At 36.1% G+C, this 20884-nt stretch overlaps 1 protein-coding gene and 2 long non-coding RNA genes across 12 annotated transcripts in view; 2 read left to right on the top strand and 1 right to left on the bottom strand.

Moving 5' to 3' along the window:
• BANK1 (B cell scaffold protein with ankyrin repeats 1) overlaps nt 1-12830 on the top strand; it is a 287136-nt gene extending 274306 nt beyond the window's left edge. For all 5 annotated transcript variants that reach the window (XM_072810740.1, XM_072810741.1, XM_072810738.1 and 2 more), the window contains 6 exons: nt 179-354; nt 4670-4733; nt 9606-9635; nt 10435-10490; nt 11806-11870; nt 12125-12830. In XM_072810740.1, the coding sequence (XP_072666841.1) occupies nt 179-354; nt 4670-4733; nt 9606-9635; nt 10435-10490; nt 11806-11865 (386 nt within the window). In that variant the 3' untranslated portion in view covers nt 11866-11870; nt 12125-12830. The remainder of the gene's footprint in view (nt 1-178; nt 355-4669; nt 4734-9605; nt 9636-10434; nt 10491-11805; nt 11871-12124) is intronic.
• The window catches only part of LOC140623956 (uncharacterized), a 135072-nt gene that overhangs the window by 25695 nt on the left and 88493 nt on the right, over nt 1-20884 (bottom strand). The gene's annotated exons all lie outside the window — the stretch shown is intronic.
• LOC140623958 (uncharacterized) overlaps nt 17097-20884 on the top strand; it is an 88367-nt gene continuing 84579 nt past the window's right edge. Inside the window, exon 1 of one of the 3 annotated variants that reach the window (XR_012023531.1) lies at nt 17097-17322. This is a non-coding gene — a long non-coding RNA (uncharacterized lncRNA). The remainder of the gene's footprint in view (nt 17323-20884) is intronic. The other 2 variants (XR_012023532.1, XR_012023530.1) reach the window with 2 other exon arrangements.

Below are 20884 nucleotides of genomic sequence, written 5' to 3' on the forward strand. Positions count from 1 at the left end.
AGGTACTCGGCACAATAATCTTTAGAAAAAACTCATTAAAAATTTTGTACTGATTTATTCTGTAACTGCTTATAGACTGGCAGGAACAAGAAACTCAACTGATTAATTTTTACAGTGCTTTTGTTCCCCAGTTGTTATATATTGTTTTCTTGTTAAAACTTCTCTCCTCACATTGTAGACAGAGCTCGGATGGAGAGTCAAGCCTTTTCCACCGTGGACTGCCTTGCTGCTGGACAGGAGGAACTCATCCTCTTGCAGGAGAAGGTCAAAAATGGGAAACTATCTGTGGATGAAGCCCTAGAGAAATTTAAACAGTGGCAGATGGGAAAGACCGAGCTAGAGATGATTCAACAGGTAATACTGACCCCAATCCCTTCTGTAACATTCACTCACTTGCAGAGCCTCTCTGTAAATGTCTTTACAAGAAACACAGGTAACTGTTCTTTTGATTTTAACTGACCACAAAAAAGATGTTTTTCAAACTACCAATTAAATGATTCATGTTTATAAACGATCAATGAACTCAGTGCTGGGACCCAGTGCATCAGAGATAATTCCTAATCACCTTATAAGGCTGTTCTTTTCTTTTAAGATTGTATTTATTTATTCATGAGAGAGAGAGAGAGGCAGAGGGAGAAGCAGGCTCCTCAAGGGAAGCCTGATGCAGGGCTCGATCCTAGGAGCCTGGGACCACGACCTGAAACAAAAGCAGATGCTCAACCACTGAGCCACCAAGGTGCTCCCTTATAAGGCTGTTCTTAACTTAGTAAATGTTTTGTGAATCTCATTGCTGAAATTCAGATGAAGCATCTTTACTCTAACATGTGCTCAGCGTTCTGAAGAGTGTATTATGTTAACTAGGCTTAAAGGGAAAAAGAAAATAATTTAAATCATATTAGGTAATAGTCCTCAATTAGATATATTAAGTTTTCTCTTCTCTTCCCTTTAACCTTTGGGGGAAAAAAACTATATATATCAGTCAACATTTACTGAGAAATGCTGCCAAGAGTATTAACTTCAGGTGAGCTTGTATTCTATTAATATAACATACATCCCAAGAGGTATTAGGTGGTTCTTCTATGAACATGAAAACAAAATATGCCATATCCACCCTATGACATTCCTCAGAGAGGGGTATCAAGACTGGATTCCGTGTCATCCCACAAGCCCTCCTACTCCCAAAAACAGTTTTTTTATTCTCATCACAGAAAGCCCCAGCGCCATAGAAACCAGTTCACAGGAAACTGATTAAACACATTTAATTCGCTAGTTTAGACCAAAGTACAAATAATCATTAATAGCTTAATATACTACCTTTCCCAGGAGATCATTTTTATCGAAAAACAATGCTTAGGAAAACATTTTTAAACAACAGAAAAATGAGTCCCAGTGATAGCATTTCAAACAAGTGTGGCTTATAGGCAGAAGATAGTTTAGGCAAGGGGACTTGCCCAGCACCTCTGAGATCACTCCTTCTCAGAAGCCACTTGTCTTGAAGGACAGTTCTGATTGGCGGTGGCTGGTCCTGAGCCAGGTTTTGCAGTGCCAAGCAAGGCCAGTTGTTTTGCCAAACAAATGGGAAAGAGTGCTGATTTTACAGTTCTACAACTAATCGTCATTCCTGATCAGAATGATAGCCTTGCTTCTCAACCTGCACCAAAACCATCACTGTCAAAGGTCCCTCTTACCCTAAAAGGATAAAATGTGCCTAAATGTAGACCTACACAAACACTTTCCTAGCATTGCTAGCAAATTTTGTTGAAATAAGTCAATCATACTTCATTTTCCATGGACCATAATAAGGCTTACAATTTAGAGAATCCAACCGAAATACCTTCCTGGAAATTATTTTGCTAGTTGTTATTTTAAAGTTTTGGTTGTTTTTATTTTGTTGTATACTTATATTTATTTTTATTTTTTAAAAGATTTTATTTATTTACTCATGATAGAGAGAGAGAGAAAGAGAGAGAGATAGAGGCAGAGACACAGGCAGAGGGAGAAGCAGGCTCCATGCAGGGAGCCCGACATGGGACTCGATCTTGGGTCTCCAGGATCAGGCCCTGGGCTAAAGGCGGCACTAAACTGCTGAGCCACCAGGGCTGCCTCTGTATATTTATATTTAATATTGTTTTTGAAAGAATTTAGGGTGGCCTATTACTACTTTGAGAGTGGTCTGACTTGTCGTGTATATAGGGATAATGGGGTAATGAATACGTGTAGTGTTTATGCAAAACAAAATTTACCTGTAAATACAAGAACAAGCACTAAGACTGCTTTCCATTAGAGCCAGAGTTCAGTGACTCTGAATGAATACTTTTTTTTTTTTGAATGAATACTCTGACGATCAGTCAGTCTTTTTCCTTTTTATGTTTCCAGCTTTAGTAAGATATAATTGGCTATAACATTGGGTAAATTTAAGGCATACCACCGTGCTGATTTCACACACTTACATATTGCAAAATGATTACCACCATAGTGTTAGCTAACATCTCCATTATGTCACAAAAGGATCATTTCTGTTTGCGGTGACAGTATTTAATAGTGTAACATTTAATACTCTCTTAGCAACTTTCAAGTATATCATACAGTATTGTTAACTATAGTTTCCATGCTGTGCATTGGGTACCAGAACTTATTTCTCTTAAAACTAGAAGTTTGTACCCTTTGACCAACTTCTCTTTCCCTCCACTCCCCTGGTCCCTGGTAACCACCACTCTACTCTCTTGAGTTCAGGTTTTTTAGATTCCACATATAAATGATATCATACTGTATTTATCTTTCTCCTCTGACTTTTTTCACCTAGTATGCCTTCAAGGTCCATTCCTGTTTTTCAAATTGCAGGATTTCCTTCTTTTTTAATCCATTCATCCATTGACAGACACTTAAGTTGTTTCCATATCTTGGCTATTGTGAATAATCCTACAGTGAACATGAAGGTGCAGATATCTCTTCAATATTGTTTAGTTGTGTTCAGATATATATCCAGGAGTGGGATTACTAAATCATATGGTAGTTCTATTTTTAAATTTTTAAGAAGCCTACATACTGTTTTTCAATATGGCTGCACCAATTTGCATTCCCACCAACAGTGCACCAGGATTCCCTTTTCTCCACATTCTGTCAACCATTTTAACAGGTATGAGGTGATAATACCAAAATGTGGTTTTGATTTGCATTTCCCTATTTATTAGTGATATTAAGCACCTTTTCATATACCTGTCGACCATTTGTATGTCTTTTTTTTTTTTTTTTTTTTTGAAAAACCCTATTTATTTCCTCTGCCATTTTTTTCTCTGGCCATTTTTTAACTATATTATTTGCATTTTGCTATTGGGTTGTTTGAATTCTTAATATATTTTGGATATTAACCCCTTACCAGAGATATGATTTGCAAATATTTTTTCCCATTCGTTGGGTTCCCTTTTCATTATTTTTTATTTATTTTGGTGTGTAGCAGCTTTTTAGGTTGATGTAATCCTACTTGTTTATTTTTGCTTTTGTTGATTGTGCTTTGGGGTGTCATATCCAGAAAACTATTACCAAGACCAGTGTCAAGGAGCTTATTCCCCTACATTTTTCCCCTATATTGTGATAACCCACAATAATAGAAAAGGGAATGTTTTCCACATTTCCCCAACATATGTACACACTCATTCATGTACACTTCAATATTAATCTTGTAGTTTGCACAAATATCCATTTATACCCCAAGGATAAATCTATCAGAGGTAACTGTGATATTACATTATTGACAGAGGTATTATCTGAAGAAAATAAGAGGAAAAATGGCACAAACATAGAGTTCATAATAGAAGAGTTTCTAGAGTAGTGAAGCCCATGTAGAACCCTTGGAGTTGAAGGTGAGATGGTTGAGAAGATAGGAACGTTGACTTTCACCTTCCTCACTGCTGCTCATAACCACTGAGTGCCTATAGAAGAATGTTTACCCCACTCACAGAGAGGATGTCTATGGCAATGAAAATAACTCTCTTTTTAAGAAGCATGGTTTCTAGGTTTCAGGTGAAACACTTAGGGAAAAGTGCTATTCTTAGATTCTCTTCTAAAAGATTTTTGAATGTTAGCCTGTTTTACATTTTGGTTAAAATGATAATAGATGTTCAATGTAGAATGTTTTAGAAAGCAAAGAAAGATCACAAATGAGCTAAGAAGGGGAGTCCATCATTTGTTTCCAAGTTCCTAGTTCTTAGAAAGCATTTATAGGAAAAAATGTGCCCACAGAGGCTGAAAGTAGGCTTAGGCAGTAGCAAATCACCACAGTGTCACACTAATGCTCTTGGACACCAGATAGCCAAGATAGCTCCCTCAGGTGTTAGATTGGGAAAAAACAGCAACCACAAGAATTGGGGTTTGAGTCCCAATGCTGACTCCATCACTTACAACTGTGTGTTTTGGGAAAATTATGTAACGTCCCTGAATCTCAGTTTCTATATATGTAAAATAATATGGTGATATAGATACTTTATGACTTTGCAAATATTAAGTAAGATAACATGGTTAAAATATCAGGGATGGTTGATTGGGACAGTGTAAGTACCAAATTAGTGTTATACAGTCATGGTAGTCCTAGTGACAGTAGTTGAAGTTCTCATTTGATCCATGACAAATTTGTAGATATTCACTTGTATTTTCTGGTCATTTCCTTATTAAGGAAAAACTACGCCAACTACGAGATTGCATTATTGGGAAAAGGCCAGAAGAAGAAAATGTGTCTGGTAAGTAAGATTTGCCTGTTATTCCTTTATCACTCTAAAAGAAGAAAATGCAAGGGCTGTGGAGTCAAGCCTGAATTCAAATCTGCGCTTCATCACTTCCCAGCTGTATGCCTGGACAGTGTCTAATCCTTGGTACTTGAATTCCTTGTCTGCAAAACAGGAGTAGTTATGGATATATCTGAAAGTGGTTGTGTACCTTGATATCTAAAACATTTTTCAACTTCTTTGATCCATAACAAACCTTCAATAAATGCTAATTTCTTTCCTTTGATTTCTGTGAAATTTGCAAATAATTTAATTCCACCCCATAATTTTAATATGTATGAGCCATTACACAGAGTACTGAATTATTGAGTCATACTTTTTTAATAAGGTTGAATATTCTCAATGCATCAGTTCTCACAATTGTCCACATGTGGATAATTTTAAATTATAAATCTCAGGTTGTTTTCCCATGCAGCAAGCATGTTTCTTGGCAATGCAGATTCCCCTTGCTAATAATTAACAATTGTTAATTGTTCTGGGGAGGGGGACACTCGTTTTAATCTTAATACAAACCAAACATTATTAAGTTGGTAAATCTTCTCCAAAGATAAACAGCACATTCCAAAATTGAAAATAAATTATGTTGTCACTATTGGACCACTCTTTCCCTAAGTCCTTAACCCCTGCACAGATAATTAAAAACTGACAATCACTAGCAAACCTTGAAATTTCCATCTCTTCCATTTTCGGTAAGATTGCATAGGTTTTAGCTAGTGCTTCATGTTGAAATTTACCTTGAAAATTTTTATTTTCATATTATTAAATTGGTATCTGCTTTTCCATAGAAAATTCTTTAAGCTCTCTTAGAAATGTTTTCTAAAAACAGAAATATACTTTCTAAAATAATTAAGTTAATAAACACGGGGCTGATTTACAGATGACTGAGTCCTATAGATCTCCATTCTAATGTGGAAAAAGATTAAAATTTTAACAATGTATAAAATCACAAAATATATAAATACTTTTACTAAGGACTATTAGGTAGTAACAGCTAATATTTGACTACTATACACTTAAAATTATCTTTTGAATTTCTTACAATAACCCTTTGTGGTAGACATTAGTCTCAATTTATAAATAAGGAAACTGAGATTGTAAGAAACTAAGAAGCCCAAAGACACACAGACTAGAAACTACAAATTTTTTTTAGGTGGGGACTTGACGGGATGAGCACTGGGTGTTATTCTGTATGTTGACAAATTGAACACCAATAAAAAAAAAAATTTATTTACTCCAAAGTCAATGCTTTTAATCATTGCTGTCTTAATTAGGAATCAGCTAGTTCCCTTTCTAACCAAAAGTAGTACCAGACAAACCCTCCCACTGTACAGAACACTAACACTGGGCAAAAATATGAGGCAGTTGACTTCAGAGAGTAGGCAGTTAACAGCCTAAGACCATAATTCCAGTGACAAAACTTACAGGGTAGCTCTAATGATGACCCAGGAGACTGATTTTCTGACTAGAGTCTGTGCAAAGCAAGGCAATCCTTTGAAATGAGGAGGGAAAGATCAGATTCAGAGCAACCAAAGCTTCTAAGAATGTGTGTGGTGGGTCACTGAAGAGGAGATGGCTGTGTAGAGAGGTAGCCTCAGATGGAGTGAGGGATTTCACAAATCTGTGGTCAAGAGGTGAGCTGAACATGTGCAGAGCAAGACCACTGAGGCATATAAGATAACAGCTTCTAGGACACTGAAAGCAAAACAGATATACTAGAGTTTGACCAGAGCCAGGGAAAAGCCATACTGGGGAAGTCGAGTTCTTGCCCTGCCAGAGTGGAAAGATCTTCTTAACAATTTGTTAAAACATTGCATCCTGCTGTGACAACCAAGAAATGTAATGATTAAAGACCATGACTTAGGGTGAGAACTCCTGTAGACCTGCCCTAACAAAGCCTAAAACCAAGCCCTTACAAGAGCCACATGGAAGGGAGAGTTTGCAGGCTCATTCCTACTGAGGGCTTCAGAAAATTCCTTGGGCTATCTATAAGTCAACATTGAAAAGAAAGCATAAAACCAGGCCTATATAAGTTCATACCAATAATCAAACTTCCTGCTGAAATAAGAACCTACACTTATTAGTAGAGGAATATTACAGAATCTAGAATATACAATTGATTGTCTATAATGTCCAGTATTCAATTTTTTTAAAAAAGGAAGGCATACAAAGATATAGGAATATGTAATTCATAGAAAAGAAAAGGAAAGCCATTAAAAAAAACTGAATCTAAAATGGTCCCATTGTGGGTCTTAATAGACAATACTTTAAAGAAACTTCTATAACCATAGTTAAATTAATTTTTAAAATATGGTTTTAAGGAGAGAATAAATAGGAAATATATTGATGTTTACAGAACATGACATGGGAAAAACTTAGAGTACATATTTGCCTATATTCTCTTACCACAACAGAAAGAAATTAGTTTTTTTTAAAGATTTTTCTTTTGAGAGACACAGAGAGAGAAGCAGAGACAGAGGCAGAGGGAGAAGCAGGCCTGTGCAAGGAGCCTGATGTGGGACTCGATCCCGGATCCCAGAATCACACCCTGAGCCAAAGGCAGACGCTCAACCACTGAGCCACCGAGGCATCCCAGAAATTAGAATTTGATTGAAAAATTAGAAATGTCCCTCCAAATCATTAGGAATTAAGTACATTTCAAAATAACCCATGGATCAAATAAGAAATCACAAGAAAATATTTCAACCTGAATGATAATGAAAGTGCAACATATCAAAATGTGTGAAATGCAACTAAAATAGTACTTTGAGGTAAATCTTTGGCTATAAATATTGTAGTAGAAAAAGGAAAAGCTTAAGATCAGTGATCTAGGTTTCCACTTCAGGAAACTGGAAAATGAAAAGCAAACTCAAACCAAAAATGAGGTAAGAGGAAAAATTATAAGGAACAGATCAAAAGTCAATACAAAATGAAATAAAAAATCAATATCAAATTAAAGAGATAAAACCAAAAATCAGTTATTTGAAAACATAACTAAAATTGATAAAATGAACTGGAAAAAAGCAAAAACAAGAGTTACCATATCAGGAAAGTAAAGTCAGGTTATCATAACAGATCCTATAGATACTATAAAGATACTAAGGAAAAATAATTAATTTTTTGCCAATACACTTAACTTAGACAAAAAGAACAAATTAATCAAAAAGCAAAACTTACAAAACTAAAATAATTACACTCCTTTGAATGAAATGTTTTACATATTTAACAAAGATGAGGCTGAGAAGGAGGCAGGAAGAGCAGAAGAAAATGAACCTAGAGGTGTTACCATACTGAAGGTAGACAGAAGAAAACTAACAAAATAATTTAGAAAACAGAATATTCCAAAGATAAAATTTTTTAAAAAATCAGTACACAAAAATGTATTCTGTACTCCAGTTAGTAGGTTTATTTCTCTATAGAGTTTTAGCTCAGCAATTTCAAAAGTACCATTTGTACATTCAAGATGGAGTAAATAAATAAATGTAATATGGATAGTAATAGCCAGACTTCCTATTGTCAGAGAAAGGAGTAACTTCTAAGGAAAGAAGGAAGGTTGGAATGAATCTTGTGGTTCTAGATTGGAATTGGAGGTAAAAGTAACAACTTATTACAAATAGATATAGAAATATAACTGTGTGTATAAAAATGTGTTTCTTTAGCCCTTCTGCTGAAAAGCCCTAGAAGCAAGGACAGCCCAGCACCAATGAGCACATCTCATACCTAGACCTTAGTTTATAAAAACAAATGGCAAATTATCATGTGAAAATATGCTCAACATCATTAATCATCAGGAAAATGCAAATTAAACTAAATGAAATACCAATACACAACAAATATAATGGCTAGAATATTTAGATATTGTCAAAATGAAGTGATAAGGATATAGTACACTGGATATGCATTGCATGAATTGCTAATGGAAGGGTAAAGTGGTGTCATGAAACAGTTGTGATGAAACAGTTAAATGTGCACCTACCTTATGGCCTAGACAAACCATTCCTATGTATTTTGCCAAAAGAAAAAAAAAAGAGAAAAGAAAAGAAAAGGAAACATTATGTGTACCCAAAGTCTTGTTCACAAAATTCATAGCAGTTTCATTTATAATGGCCAAACCAGAAACAACCCAAATGTCCAATAATAGAAGAGATAGTTATACCATAGTATATTCACACAATGGAATATAGTCAACAATAGAAAGAAATACCTACTATGACACACAACAACACGAATGAATCTCACAGCTTTATGCTAAATGAAAAATATCAAACACGAAAGAGTACATGGTTTGAGATTCCATTTATCTGGAATTCTAGATAAAAACTAATCTATAGCCATAAAAATCAGATTGGGGTCACTAGGGGTAATGGTGGAGTGAATATTAATGGGTGGCACAAGGGAATTTTCTGTAGAAATGAAATGTTCTCTCTCCTAACTGGGTGATGGGTACATGGCTGTATAGATTTGTCAAAAGTCGTAAACGTACATACTTTAAAATGTCTGAATTGTACTAAACATACTGAATAATGTTAATTTGAAAAAAAGAATGGAATATCACAGGCTAAAATATATTAAAGCAGAATAGCAAGCTTTTATTAAGTGTCTAATGTTTCTAAAATCGTAACACCTTGGGACAAACATCAGGAGGAAAAAAGACAAAAGTAGTAAAAGACATGATTTCACACTTTGTGGCCATACATTAGTATCTTTGTAACCAGACTATTAGATTTCATAGTCACTTCAAAGACAAGAAGTAGTCAAACAATAAAAAGAAGAAAGTTTAAGATAAATATAGAGCAAAACTCAATAGAATGTGCTTTTTCTGTCTTCTAGATAAACTCACTATTGTGCACCATCCAAATGGTAAGTTTTTGCTATTTACCAAAGAATTTTGGACTACAACAAAGTATATGATAAACCAGTTTCAAAATTAAAGTAAACTTAATATGATGAGGCAGGTCAGTGCAAAAACTCATATAGATTTTCATATGTATATGCAAAACCACTTGACATCCAAAATAACTTTGAGGTGATTCAAGAACAGCAATGTAGAGGTGTGGTTACACAGTAAAAGAAGCATGTGCTTTGGACTCCAATGGGCCTAGCCCTTCACAACTTACCAGTTACTACCTTTGTCAAACCACTTAAGCTGTTTAGGCCTCAGTTGCCTTGTATGTAAATGTAGACAAGACTTCTACATAGGGGATTGCTATAAAGACTGATAATGATGTGTCAATGGGAGTCGATGCTTGGTAAGTGGGAATTATTGATAAAGCAAATGAAAGTGGAAAAACACTTGAGATGGTGATTCACTTTAGTGTGGTGGGGAGGAATGTACGCAGAAGGTTGGGAGGGTCAAGAGGAGCCAGAGGCCAGCTGGGGAGCCCTGACTAAACTTGGAGCAACTGTCTCCAACCTGAACCAAAGCAGTGACTGTGAGAATGGAGAAAAGCAATAGAACCTAGCCACATGGATGGGATTGAAAATGGAAAACCTGTAGTAAAGGCAGGAGGAGCAGTGGCCACACCCCTTGTTTCTTCAATAACTTTTCCCTTTACCCATATCGTACTCAAAGCATGTAATGTTTTTTAAAAGTCCTGAATATATGAATCATTAAATACGCGAAAGACTGAAGAAATAGTAACAGAGTTTATATTTCTAGGTAATGAAAGTGCCCGCAATGAAAATATGTTACATAACATACCCTTCCGCAATAAGGTAGGTTGTATTTATGTTAATTTTTATAAAAATGCAAAAAAAGAACTTCTTTGTCGAAAAAGAATGTAAGAGCCTTCTATCCTGACTATGCTTTGAAACATTTTAACAACTATGAACAAAATAGGTTACATAAGCGTTTGGGTGCAAATTACTGCATGAGCAGTAATGTAAGGAAATTAACTATTTAGGAAAAAAGCAAAGAACCCAAAGGGAAAAGTCACCTTGGCCAAAGTATGACTGAACTTAACATGTACAGATCAAATAAATCTTAGAGGAGTTTTGCATATATCTTTTTTAGCAACAGGAATATGATGAGTCTATTTGAATGACAGTGTACACAGTCCTTAAAGTCTAGCTGTAGGAAAAGATGTATCCCCAAAATATCATTCACGTAAATATACATCACTTCACATGTAGAGCTAACTGAAAATGAATTGCCAGCAAGAAGCTAAAAATAACACTAAGAGAGCAGCAATTGAAAACCAAGACTAACTTAATGAGATGAGCACTGGGTGTTATACTATATATTAGCAAATTGAGTTTAAGTAAAATCTTAAAAAAAAAAAAAAAGAAAAGAAAACCAAGACTAGTTCAAGGCAACACTGATAATGTCCAGACCATAAATTCTTCCTCAAAAACAGGCATGTTATTCCAACTATCTACATATGTGATGTAGGAAATTTTCAGTATTGCCTAGGATCATGTGGCCCTGGATTTCTTGCTAAAATCTCATAATGGTAAATCTCATAATGGTAAATTCTCATAATAAACCAATTTTAATAACGCTTTTAAGTTATCTTATGTTTTAGGTGAATCATAAGGAATCATAAAAGTCATTTACCCTTAAGGACTGATTGAAATATTTCTGGATCATCCTGTGACCCACCAGTAAGCTACAGACCTAGTGAGTCTACAGTATATGGACCCTTTAGACTCACTGGACCATAGCAGAATCATGGGGTACCACCTAGGCCTCTGAGTTTATGAAAATACCTTTGTCAAACAAAGATCCTTCTACAAGATCTGGAGGACTATGCAACCATAGCATACTTTTTGAGAACAACATTTGGGGTACGAGGAAAAGAGTAAATTCCCAACACTTAGGCTATTCTCCATCAAGATGGAAATAAAATTTGAACTCAATGACTTTGTGTAGGTGAGCTTTACAATAATTGTTTCCTTTTAAGATGGAGGAACGTCTTGCCAATTCCCTCAATGAAGCTGTTGTCCTATAAAAGGCAACTATGACTTTATCATGTTTCTTTGTTCTGCCTTAAAATGGAGAAATGCTAGCTCTGTATTTTTTTTTCCTTAGCTTCCTACTCGACTCCAAGGTGAAAAGGAATTCAGTTTCTGTTGCAGGAAAGATTATTAAAGAAGGTAAAATATCAGCTATATTTTTTATAAAGTTTAAAGCAGGCTTATTAGAGACTTGAAGGGACCATTTGTCTAGCACACAGAATACTTTAAATATTTCACTGTCTCCTCCTGAAATGATAAACATATGTATTTTTCAAGGTAAAGGTGATTGTTCCTTAGAAAGATTTATGTATAAAGGTGATTTTATGCTAGCTAATCAATTTCGATTGACGATCCATTATTCACTAATCTATTTCCTGTGATCTCACTTTCAGGTTATTATAATGAAACCCAAAAATCTGCAGACACTCTGCTTTCTGAGCGAAGCAAGCTTGCATTTGGATTGCCTACTATCTTCAGGGAAAATACCATGAAAGCAGAAGTAAACCTCTGGATTTCACAATTTGTTATTGCCACAATTTAACTTGCTTCAGATAGGTATATCAAGATTCCAATTGAATGCCATAGAGCAGTTGCATTCTTTGACAATTCTTGGAGTTTTCAGTGCATTTTGCCACTGAAGCAGCTGCTACCCATTTTGAAAATTGAAGAAAAACAAGAGCAGAGAAGTGAAATGCTCTGTAGCAAAGTTATTGCACCTGTTTGAAGCACTAACCTTAACATTTTACTCCTCTGTCCTCAGAATGACCATGGAAATACAAATTTGTTCAATACATATTTGCCTTTTAAGTGGCTGGTCCTTTTTCTGAATTTCTGACATTCAAAGGTCTAACTATTATTGTCACATCATGTTTTCAGAAACCTTCCTTTAGTTAGTGCCCATTATTGAGAGAATATTATTTTAACTTTCTATATTTCAAATTAACATACATTTCTACAACCTACATTCTTTATTAAAAGGCTTACAATTCCAGCAGCCTATGTCTTAGAAACTATGTACTAGCTTAGAATAGAACACAGTTTTATTGTTCTATGATTTCCATGCCTGATTCCTGCAAATAAAATGAATGTTTAAAACTATGTCTGACTTTCCAAAATAAATGTATAATAATTAACCACCAATTTACAGAAGGAAGCCTCCTGAAAAAGCTTTTAATTCATTGAATTTCATTGCATAAGCCCCACACAGTAAATACACAAATGATTTTTTTCTAGCTTCTAAACAGTGTTAGGAATATCTATTTATAATGATTCTGCAAAATATTGACCACAGTTTCTCATGACTAGTAACATTCTCAAATAAACTCAAGTTTTAAAAAATAATACAGATGTTTGATTCATCCCTAACAGATGATGCTTTGATTGTGACATCTGGAAATCTAGTCCATAGTTTCACACCTAAGCTTTCGAGAAACAGCATGCCCTTCCACACACTGAGCCCCCATTTATGTGGACTGTCCCACCCAAAGAGTTCAGAAAAGCACTAGAACAACTGACTGGTTTTATATAATTTTCTGCATCTCTAAATTCAAATATATGTATTGTCTCTAAAGTAAAAACCTCTATATTGGCCTGTGACTGATACTTACAGTTTCGTCATTGGCTTTATTCTTATTAAAATTGTGAAATCTAGTGACAGGTGAAATGTCAACTTTTCTAATTATAAAGCAATTGGATTATCTCTAAGCTGAGACTCAATTAAGAGTGGAAGAGAAAGATGAGGCTTGAATATTATTCAGGTCTTTAGCATAGATGGAAATCTAAAATCAGGGCTTCTAAATACTACCCTTCTGAACTGAGCTAACTTAGAATAAAACCATGGCAAAAAGCCCCTTTAATAGTCTCTTTCTTGGGATACTCTGGCCCTCGAAATCTTACCACTTTGTCATCACAAAGAGACCTGGTAAAAAGGAAACCTAAAATTAACTGAGGTCTTCCTCATGCTTCCTCTACCATGACTCCTCCCAACCCTAATTGATTTGGAAGTTAGAGAAGGTTGGAATTGGGGGAACTGGTGAAATCCATATCATTACCTATTGCACTGGACGATGCAAAGAAAAATAGAGAGAATGCAAGGGTGGAGGAAGACTAATCCAAATTTAGGAGTGACCTTATGTGCATATGGCTTAAGCTTAAACGGATCATTAAATACTCAAAAGAACTGATGACTCCAATATATTTTCATAAATCTAACATTCAATTATTCTGCCAATAGACACTCCAAGTTTTAGAAAATAAGACTGTTCTCAGTATTGTTCTAATGAGAATGACCTTGTAACTTGAGTCATCATTATGTCCTATTTGTACACTAGGTATTTGCCCATCTGAGTTCCTTCTGGTTTCCTATAATGCTAAGGGGTCTGATTTTTAATAACTTGGGCAACTGAAAATGCCCCGTGGAGACAGTGTTTTTTACATCTCTGGACTCCACCCCTAATATGCAGAATACTGTCCATTAACTTTGAGCTGCACAGCAGAAGCTTTGCATTCATGATAAAGATGAGAGAGGACGGGGCAAAGAACAAAAAAATAGATACAAGATGTGGCCTTTCCTTGGAGATTTGGGGCATTTCTCAGAGAGTCCTAACCACTGCCAGAAGGGAAAGACATACATGGGGGAATCTTTTGAGGATTTTGCGCTGATTCTGGAAACCTGAGCAGCCAGTAGCTAATATACTTTATCTTTCCCATCATCCCCTTCTTAAGTCAGGTTTGTTTCCAAGCCATTACTCCTAACTTTGGCCAAGAGCTGGCCCCTTCCTTAACTTCTTAAATTTACCAGAACTCAGACTTCTAAAGAAATTTGAACTGGCCTTGAACATTATCAGAGTTTTATGTATAATACTAATTCCCTTGTTTTCTACCTTGTCAATTTTCTAGGCTAACATAAAGGAAGCATGTATTCCAGTGGTTCCTAACTGGGCAATTTTGCTTCCCTTGCCCCAGATGTTTGGCAATCTGGCAACATTTTTTATTGTCATGACTATGGAGAAGGTGCTTCTGGCATTTAGTGTGTAGAGACAAATGATGCTAATAAATGTCCCACAATACACAAAGCAAAGAATTATCCAGTCCAAAATGTCAATAGCACCAAGGTTGAAAAACCCTGATCTAGATTAGACAGTAAAATGGGATTAACACTTTAAAGAACATCATTGAAACAAAAACAGCTTTATATAAAATTTTCTGAAAGTAGAAAACCTTATGATAGCACAATGAATGTCTTTGTTTTGAAGTGCATATGGCTTAAGCTTAAACGGATCATTAAATACTCAAAAGAATGGATGACTCCAATATATTTTCATAAATCTAACATTCAATTATTCTGCCAATAGACACTCCAAGTTTTAGAAAATAAGCCTGCTCTCAGTATTGTTCTAATGAGAATGACCTTGTAACTTGAGTCATCATTATGTCCTATTTGTACACTAGGTATTTGCCCATCTGAGTTCCTTCTGGTTTCCTATAATGCTAAGGGGTCTGATTTTAATAACTTGGGCTTACCTGAATTTTACTGCATAGTGCTTTTCTAAATGGGTAAATTTTTTAGAGAGAGATCTGCATCATGACCTGATCTACTAGGTCCCAGCTGATTGGCTCAGGGCTGCTATGCAGCCCTACTAGCAGCCCTTTCTGTAGCTGTACTTGCCAGCCATCTTGTTGGCCTGCCATAATTTGTGGGGCTGATCATTAAAGGCAGGGATTACCATATAAAAGACAACAAAAGATAAGATTCTTAATACAATGGACCTCAAATTTATAAATTACAGCATGATTTCCTCAATATTTTCATCGTCAAAATGTAGACAATAAAAATTCTTAAGTAATTTTATGGTTATTAAATGACATCAGATATTTACATGAGCAATGCAGTACTTCATTCAAGAGCATGAGCTTTGAGGTAAGACTGACCTAGTTTGAATATTGGCTCAGCTATGTCCTAGCTGTGCAAAACCAAGTCAGTTTTCAATCTTCTTAAGCCTTATTTAATCATTGGTAAATGGAGGTAATAAGACCAATGTTAGCATAGACGAGAATTAAATGTAAGGAGATAATTCATCATTCAAAGAGGACACTTTTGATGGTAAAATAGAGTAGTGTTAACAATTACAATAGAAAAGCAAGTATAAACTAGGACTAATCCAGGCATAAACTGGCATATGTGGTCAGTCTACTTAGATGTAAGTGCTTAGAACATTTTGGCTAGGAGTAAATGTCAAGGAAGACAGTTTGCAAGAAAATAATCCTCTTTGAAATGTGAATGCCGTTGTGATACACTAGGCTGGCTCTTTATTTGACTGGCTCTTAGAGCATCTGGCTCAAATCTATATCATTGTTTTAAAAAACAATGATTACAAGGTGTTGAATGACCACCTGGGTCACCCAGAAAGATAAAAAACCTCAGGTGGAAAAATCCATCAACAGTAAAGTACTACAGCAGTGTTTCCCAGATTGTGTTACAAAGAACTCATGGTTATTGCATTAAAAAGGAGCTCTGTAAAAAAGGAGGGGGGTGTCTCCGTGATCAAGTGACATTAGAAAGTTCTATGTATTTTAGTCCTCTTTAGAATAGCATAATAGGCATACAAGTACAGAAGACTAAGTAATCCTGCAATAAAGAAATCTATATAGTTTGAAAACTACTGATTTACATTTTGTGTAAATATAAACTGGCCTCATTTCCCAATTAAAGGGAAAAGGAAAACTGGCTGAAGGATGACTGTAGTGATGTGTTTAGATGAAGCCTGAAACCTGGATTCAATGGAAAACTGTGTCAAGATCATTTAAGAATGTTTGCCACAGGAGATGGTGCCAGGGGTGACAGGAGTGGTGGCATGCACAATACTTATTTGGCATTCAGGATTTGCACCTGCTTATAGCATAAAGTGAAATATTACATTCTGACTTTTGCAAATAACCAAAGTTAGTTTCAGTCAGAATGAAGATCACTTGTCTTCAAATAAATGAATTAGTAATACATGTCTCTAAGTAAAACACTGTAGGGATCCCTGGGTGGCGCAGCGGTTTGGCGCCTGCCTTTGGCCCAGGGCGCGACCCTGGAGACCTGGGATCGAATCCCACGTTGGGCTCCTGGTGCATGGAACCTGCTTCTCCCTCTGCCTGTGTCTCTGCCTGTCTCTCTCTCTCTGATGTGACTATCATAAATAAATAAAAATTAAAAAAAAAAAAGTAAAACACTGTAATACTGTATAACTCTTTCTACATCTACAAATCAACATCAAGCTTAGTTCCATACAGAATTGACCATTTGGAAGGTGCTATGTATGATATACATTCCACCAATGAGATGATCTCTTGGAAGATCTAGAAGATGGAGTTGAGACAGGGAGCACCCGCTGTTGCTGTGGAGACTGGCCAGTAGGGTAGACCCATGTTGGTCTCTGTGGCCAGTGGGATCCTCATCTGAGGCTCTGGTCACCAGCTGCAGGAGCTTGAGGCAGTTAAAGTGGTATCAATGATGGTAATGGGCACAAGCTGCTTCCTGACCACTGGATTTTAGCTACAGTCATGTTAACCTGAACCAACTTGTCTTAGCTCTCTGAAGGATCTTGTAAGCTCTTAATTCCCTTTATTAGATTCTTTTTTGGCTGAAATATCTAGAGTAGTTTCTGTTTCTTCTGGATCTCTGACTGGTACATTGAATAAAATCAAGAGTCTAATTTAACTCAGTTTTTCCCTAATAAGAATTTTATCTGAAAATGTATTTCTTAACCAAAATATTTTAATCTATTTAGCCTGCTGCTTAATTCACATTTCAAGCACTCAATTCACATTTCAGGTGCTTATTTGATGTTTTGTAAATGAATAAATGTTAATCAGGTCACCTTCTGGGTTACCTGATTCATAAAATAATGACATTCCTCCTGGCATAAGTCCAACTTCCAAGCCAATCTTATATGATTAAAATTACTCAGGTGTCTGTAATCAATATAAAATCCTTTTGAGCTTTATATAATCTAAGCATATATATAATAACATAATTTTAAGAAACTTAAATGCCAGTATTGCCACAAGAGCAACAAAAGCTTTATTCATAGACTACCTAGTTGTAGAATTCAGATTCTCCTTATTTCTCAAGAATATATAGTTAAATAAAATGACCCTCATTAAATTCATTTTTCATTAAAATCTAAAAATACCAAATTACAAATTCAGGAAGAATTTCACTTCCATCTACAATCGAGGCATCAGTATTAAATTATTCATTGATTAGTTCTTCTTTTGTTAGCTCTCTTCTTTATATAAAAATTTTAGATTATGTTGAATATAATTATTTCCTATTTAAATATGTTCAATCCTCATTATTAATAATCTTATAATCTGATTTAACCATACTTTAAAAGTTCAGATTGCAGAAAAACAAACTTTAGAAAACCTGACACCAAGGGAAACATTTATCAGAACTGCGGCTGTCTTACACACTTCTCAGTTTTGAAATATGGTGGATACACAAAAGGAAACAAATGGGGGGAGTTGATGAATTGAATACTGCTAAAGGGTGACCCAGCGAGTGTGAGTAACAGTATCATTTGCTCAGATCCATTTTCCTTCCTAGACTGTGAGGCTGAGAAAAGTAAAGCATGTCTGACACCAGCACTTAAGTCAGAATCTTGTCTATTGGACGTGGTGGTTCCCAAAGTAAACTCTAGACAGCCTTCTGACCCATTTTGTTCACTTTGGATTAGGCACTAAGGTTTTCAAAAGATCAAGGCCTGGGCACCTGAGTGCCTCAGTGGTTAAGCATCTGCCTTTGGCTCAGGCCGTGATCCCGGGGTCCTGGAATTGAGTCCTGCAACAGGAGCCTGCTTCTCTTTCTGCCTATGTCTCTACCTCTTTCTGTGTCTCTCATGAATAAATAAATAAACTCTTAAAAAAAAAAAAAAGGACCAAGGGTGATTACAGGTTCTATGAAGAAACAATAGATGAAAATAAGCTCTTCTTGAAATTATACTAATTACCTGGCCGTTTGCTGAGCACCATAGCTTGATGTCCCCCAAGGAAAGGGCATGACCTTATCAGTGTTACCAGAAAAGTAGGCACTAATCATTTGGTACATTTTTACTTCTTTGTTTTCCACAGAGAGGGGAAGCATTAGATTGAGCAGTGTGATCAACATCTTTTATTAGAAACACACTGAACTTTTACCTTTAAAATATCTGTATTCTTTAGCCAGCAATCCTATCTTCATAATAGCTCTCACCCCTCCTAAAGCATCTCTGTAGTTATTTGGAGGAACTCTCATATGTGCTTCAGCTGTGTCTGCTGCTAGTAGCTTTGTGAAGACACCGCTCCTAAGATGACTGCCTCCTACAGGTGACCTACTTGGTTCTCAGCCAAATTTCATGGGAATAAAAGAAGATGCCCTTTTCCCAATTCGGTGTAGCATTTGGCCACCAGAACCCGGAAGATTCTCTACTTTTATTTAAAATTTTCCATGGTATGTGTAAGCATAGTTACTTCAAACTGCTATGGAAAACCAGGTCCCTTACAGAGTCAAGTGCCGCCCCCTTCCTTCCATTGTCTTTACATAGGAGGATGCCCTGTTACAATCTTTTCCTTTCAAAATCTGTATCTTTTAATTCCTTTTTTAAAGATTATATATGTTTGTTACTGGTATTCCCTCTAGTACTGATAGCCAATGGGTAAGTTAGAAGACAAAGCCCAATCTTGCCTCTTTATGAACTTGAGCATTGACAAGTTGATCATTTTAGTTTGGTGCCACAGGCTTTATCTTCCTGAGGCAAATATTTGTCATATTGATGATCCAGTATCTGGCTTTTCTTTCTTCCTATTGGCACTGCCATCATTCTTTTGAGAAATTTCCCGATTGACTATAGTTTTAACAAGAAAGTAATTCCAACTTACTCCCACTGAAGCCTCCCACTTCATAAGCTGAGGGTGGCAGATTCTTATTCAGTGCACTTTTGGCACAATCAGATTTCTAAATTCAATCAGGCATTCATTCCTGAGATGCTGATTCAGTGGCTGAAGTCATTCTAATCACGGTGTGGGGACAGACTAGAGGTCAGACTGCTCTTGTGGCATGACCTTGGCTGCAATTTTGCCTGCTCCACCCCCAGCAGACCCTTGATTCCCAGCCATCCTCTTAGCCCAGTCCTCCAGTCTCCATTGGTTATGTCACTTTCCAATATCTTCATAATAAACTTCCATTTGCTCGGAGAGCCAGATTGTAGGGTAATTAATACTCTAGATTGGAGAAATCAAAACACATAGTTTTGGGATTGAATGTATCGCCCCAAAAGATACAAAGTCCTAACCCCCACCAACTATGAATGTCACCTTATTTGAAAAGGGTCTTTGGAGTAATCAAGGTAAGATGAAGTCATACTAGGGTACAGTGAGCCCTGAATCCAATACAAACTGTGTCTTTATAGAAGAGGAGAGGCACACACAAGGAGGGAACACCCTTTGAACATACAGACACATGAGCCAAGAGTATTATTGAAGTGCTGCAGCCGCAAGCCAAGGAACACCAAGGAGAGCTGACAAATCAGCAAAGAAAGGAAGAGCCAAGGAAGCATCTCCCCTTTCTCCAGGTTTCAGAGGGACCATGGCTCTGGCAACCTCTTGATTTCAGACTCTTGGTCTTCAAAATCATGATACAGTATATTTATATCTATTGAAAGCCCCCTGTTTGTGGTACTTTGTTACAGCAGGCCTAGAAAATATATAACTTCAATTCTTACTAATGACAACTATGTACCATTAGTTATACTATTTACTCAAGGTACTCATTATATATCTATAACACAGAAACCCTTTCCGAGAGAACTGGTCACATAATGTTTTTCACCCGCCCAACCCCAAATTTTGCATGCAATAAGCATATAAATAGGAATCCAATTAATATATACAAATGAACAGCAAGCATTGGGCAGAGTGGGATTACCTGAAGAACTTAAGTATTTTCTCTCTTACCCTCTTCTCCCCAACACTTTCCTCATCTTGTTATCTACTCATGAATAAAATGTCCTTCATGTCATCAACCAGGTTACTTTCTGAATGCTCTATAAATATTTACCAAAATAAAATAACCCAAGTCCTTCACAAACCAAGGGTTAGATACTATATATAATAACATAGGAATTTTA

This window comes from Canis lupus, chromosome 33 (assembly GCF_048164855.1).
Source record: "Canis lupus baileyi chromosome 33, mCanLup2.hap1, whole genome shotgun sequence".
Taxonomy (NCBI): Eukaryota; Metazoa; Chordata; class Mammalia; order Carnivora; family Canidae; genus Canis; species Canis lupus.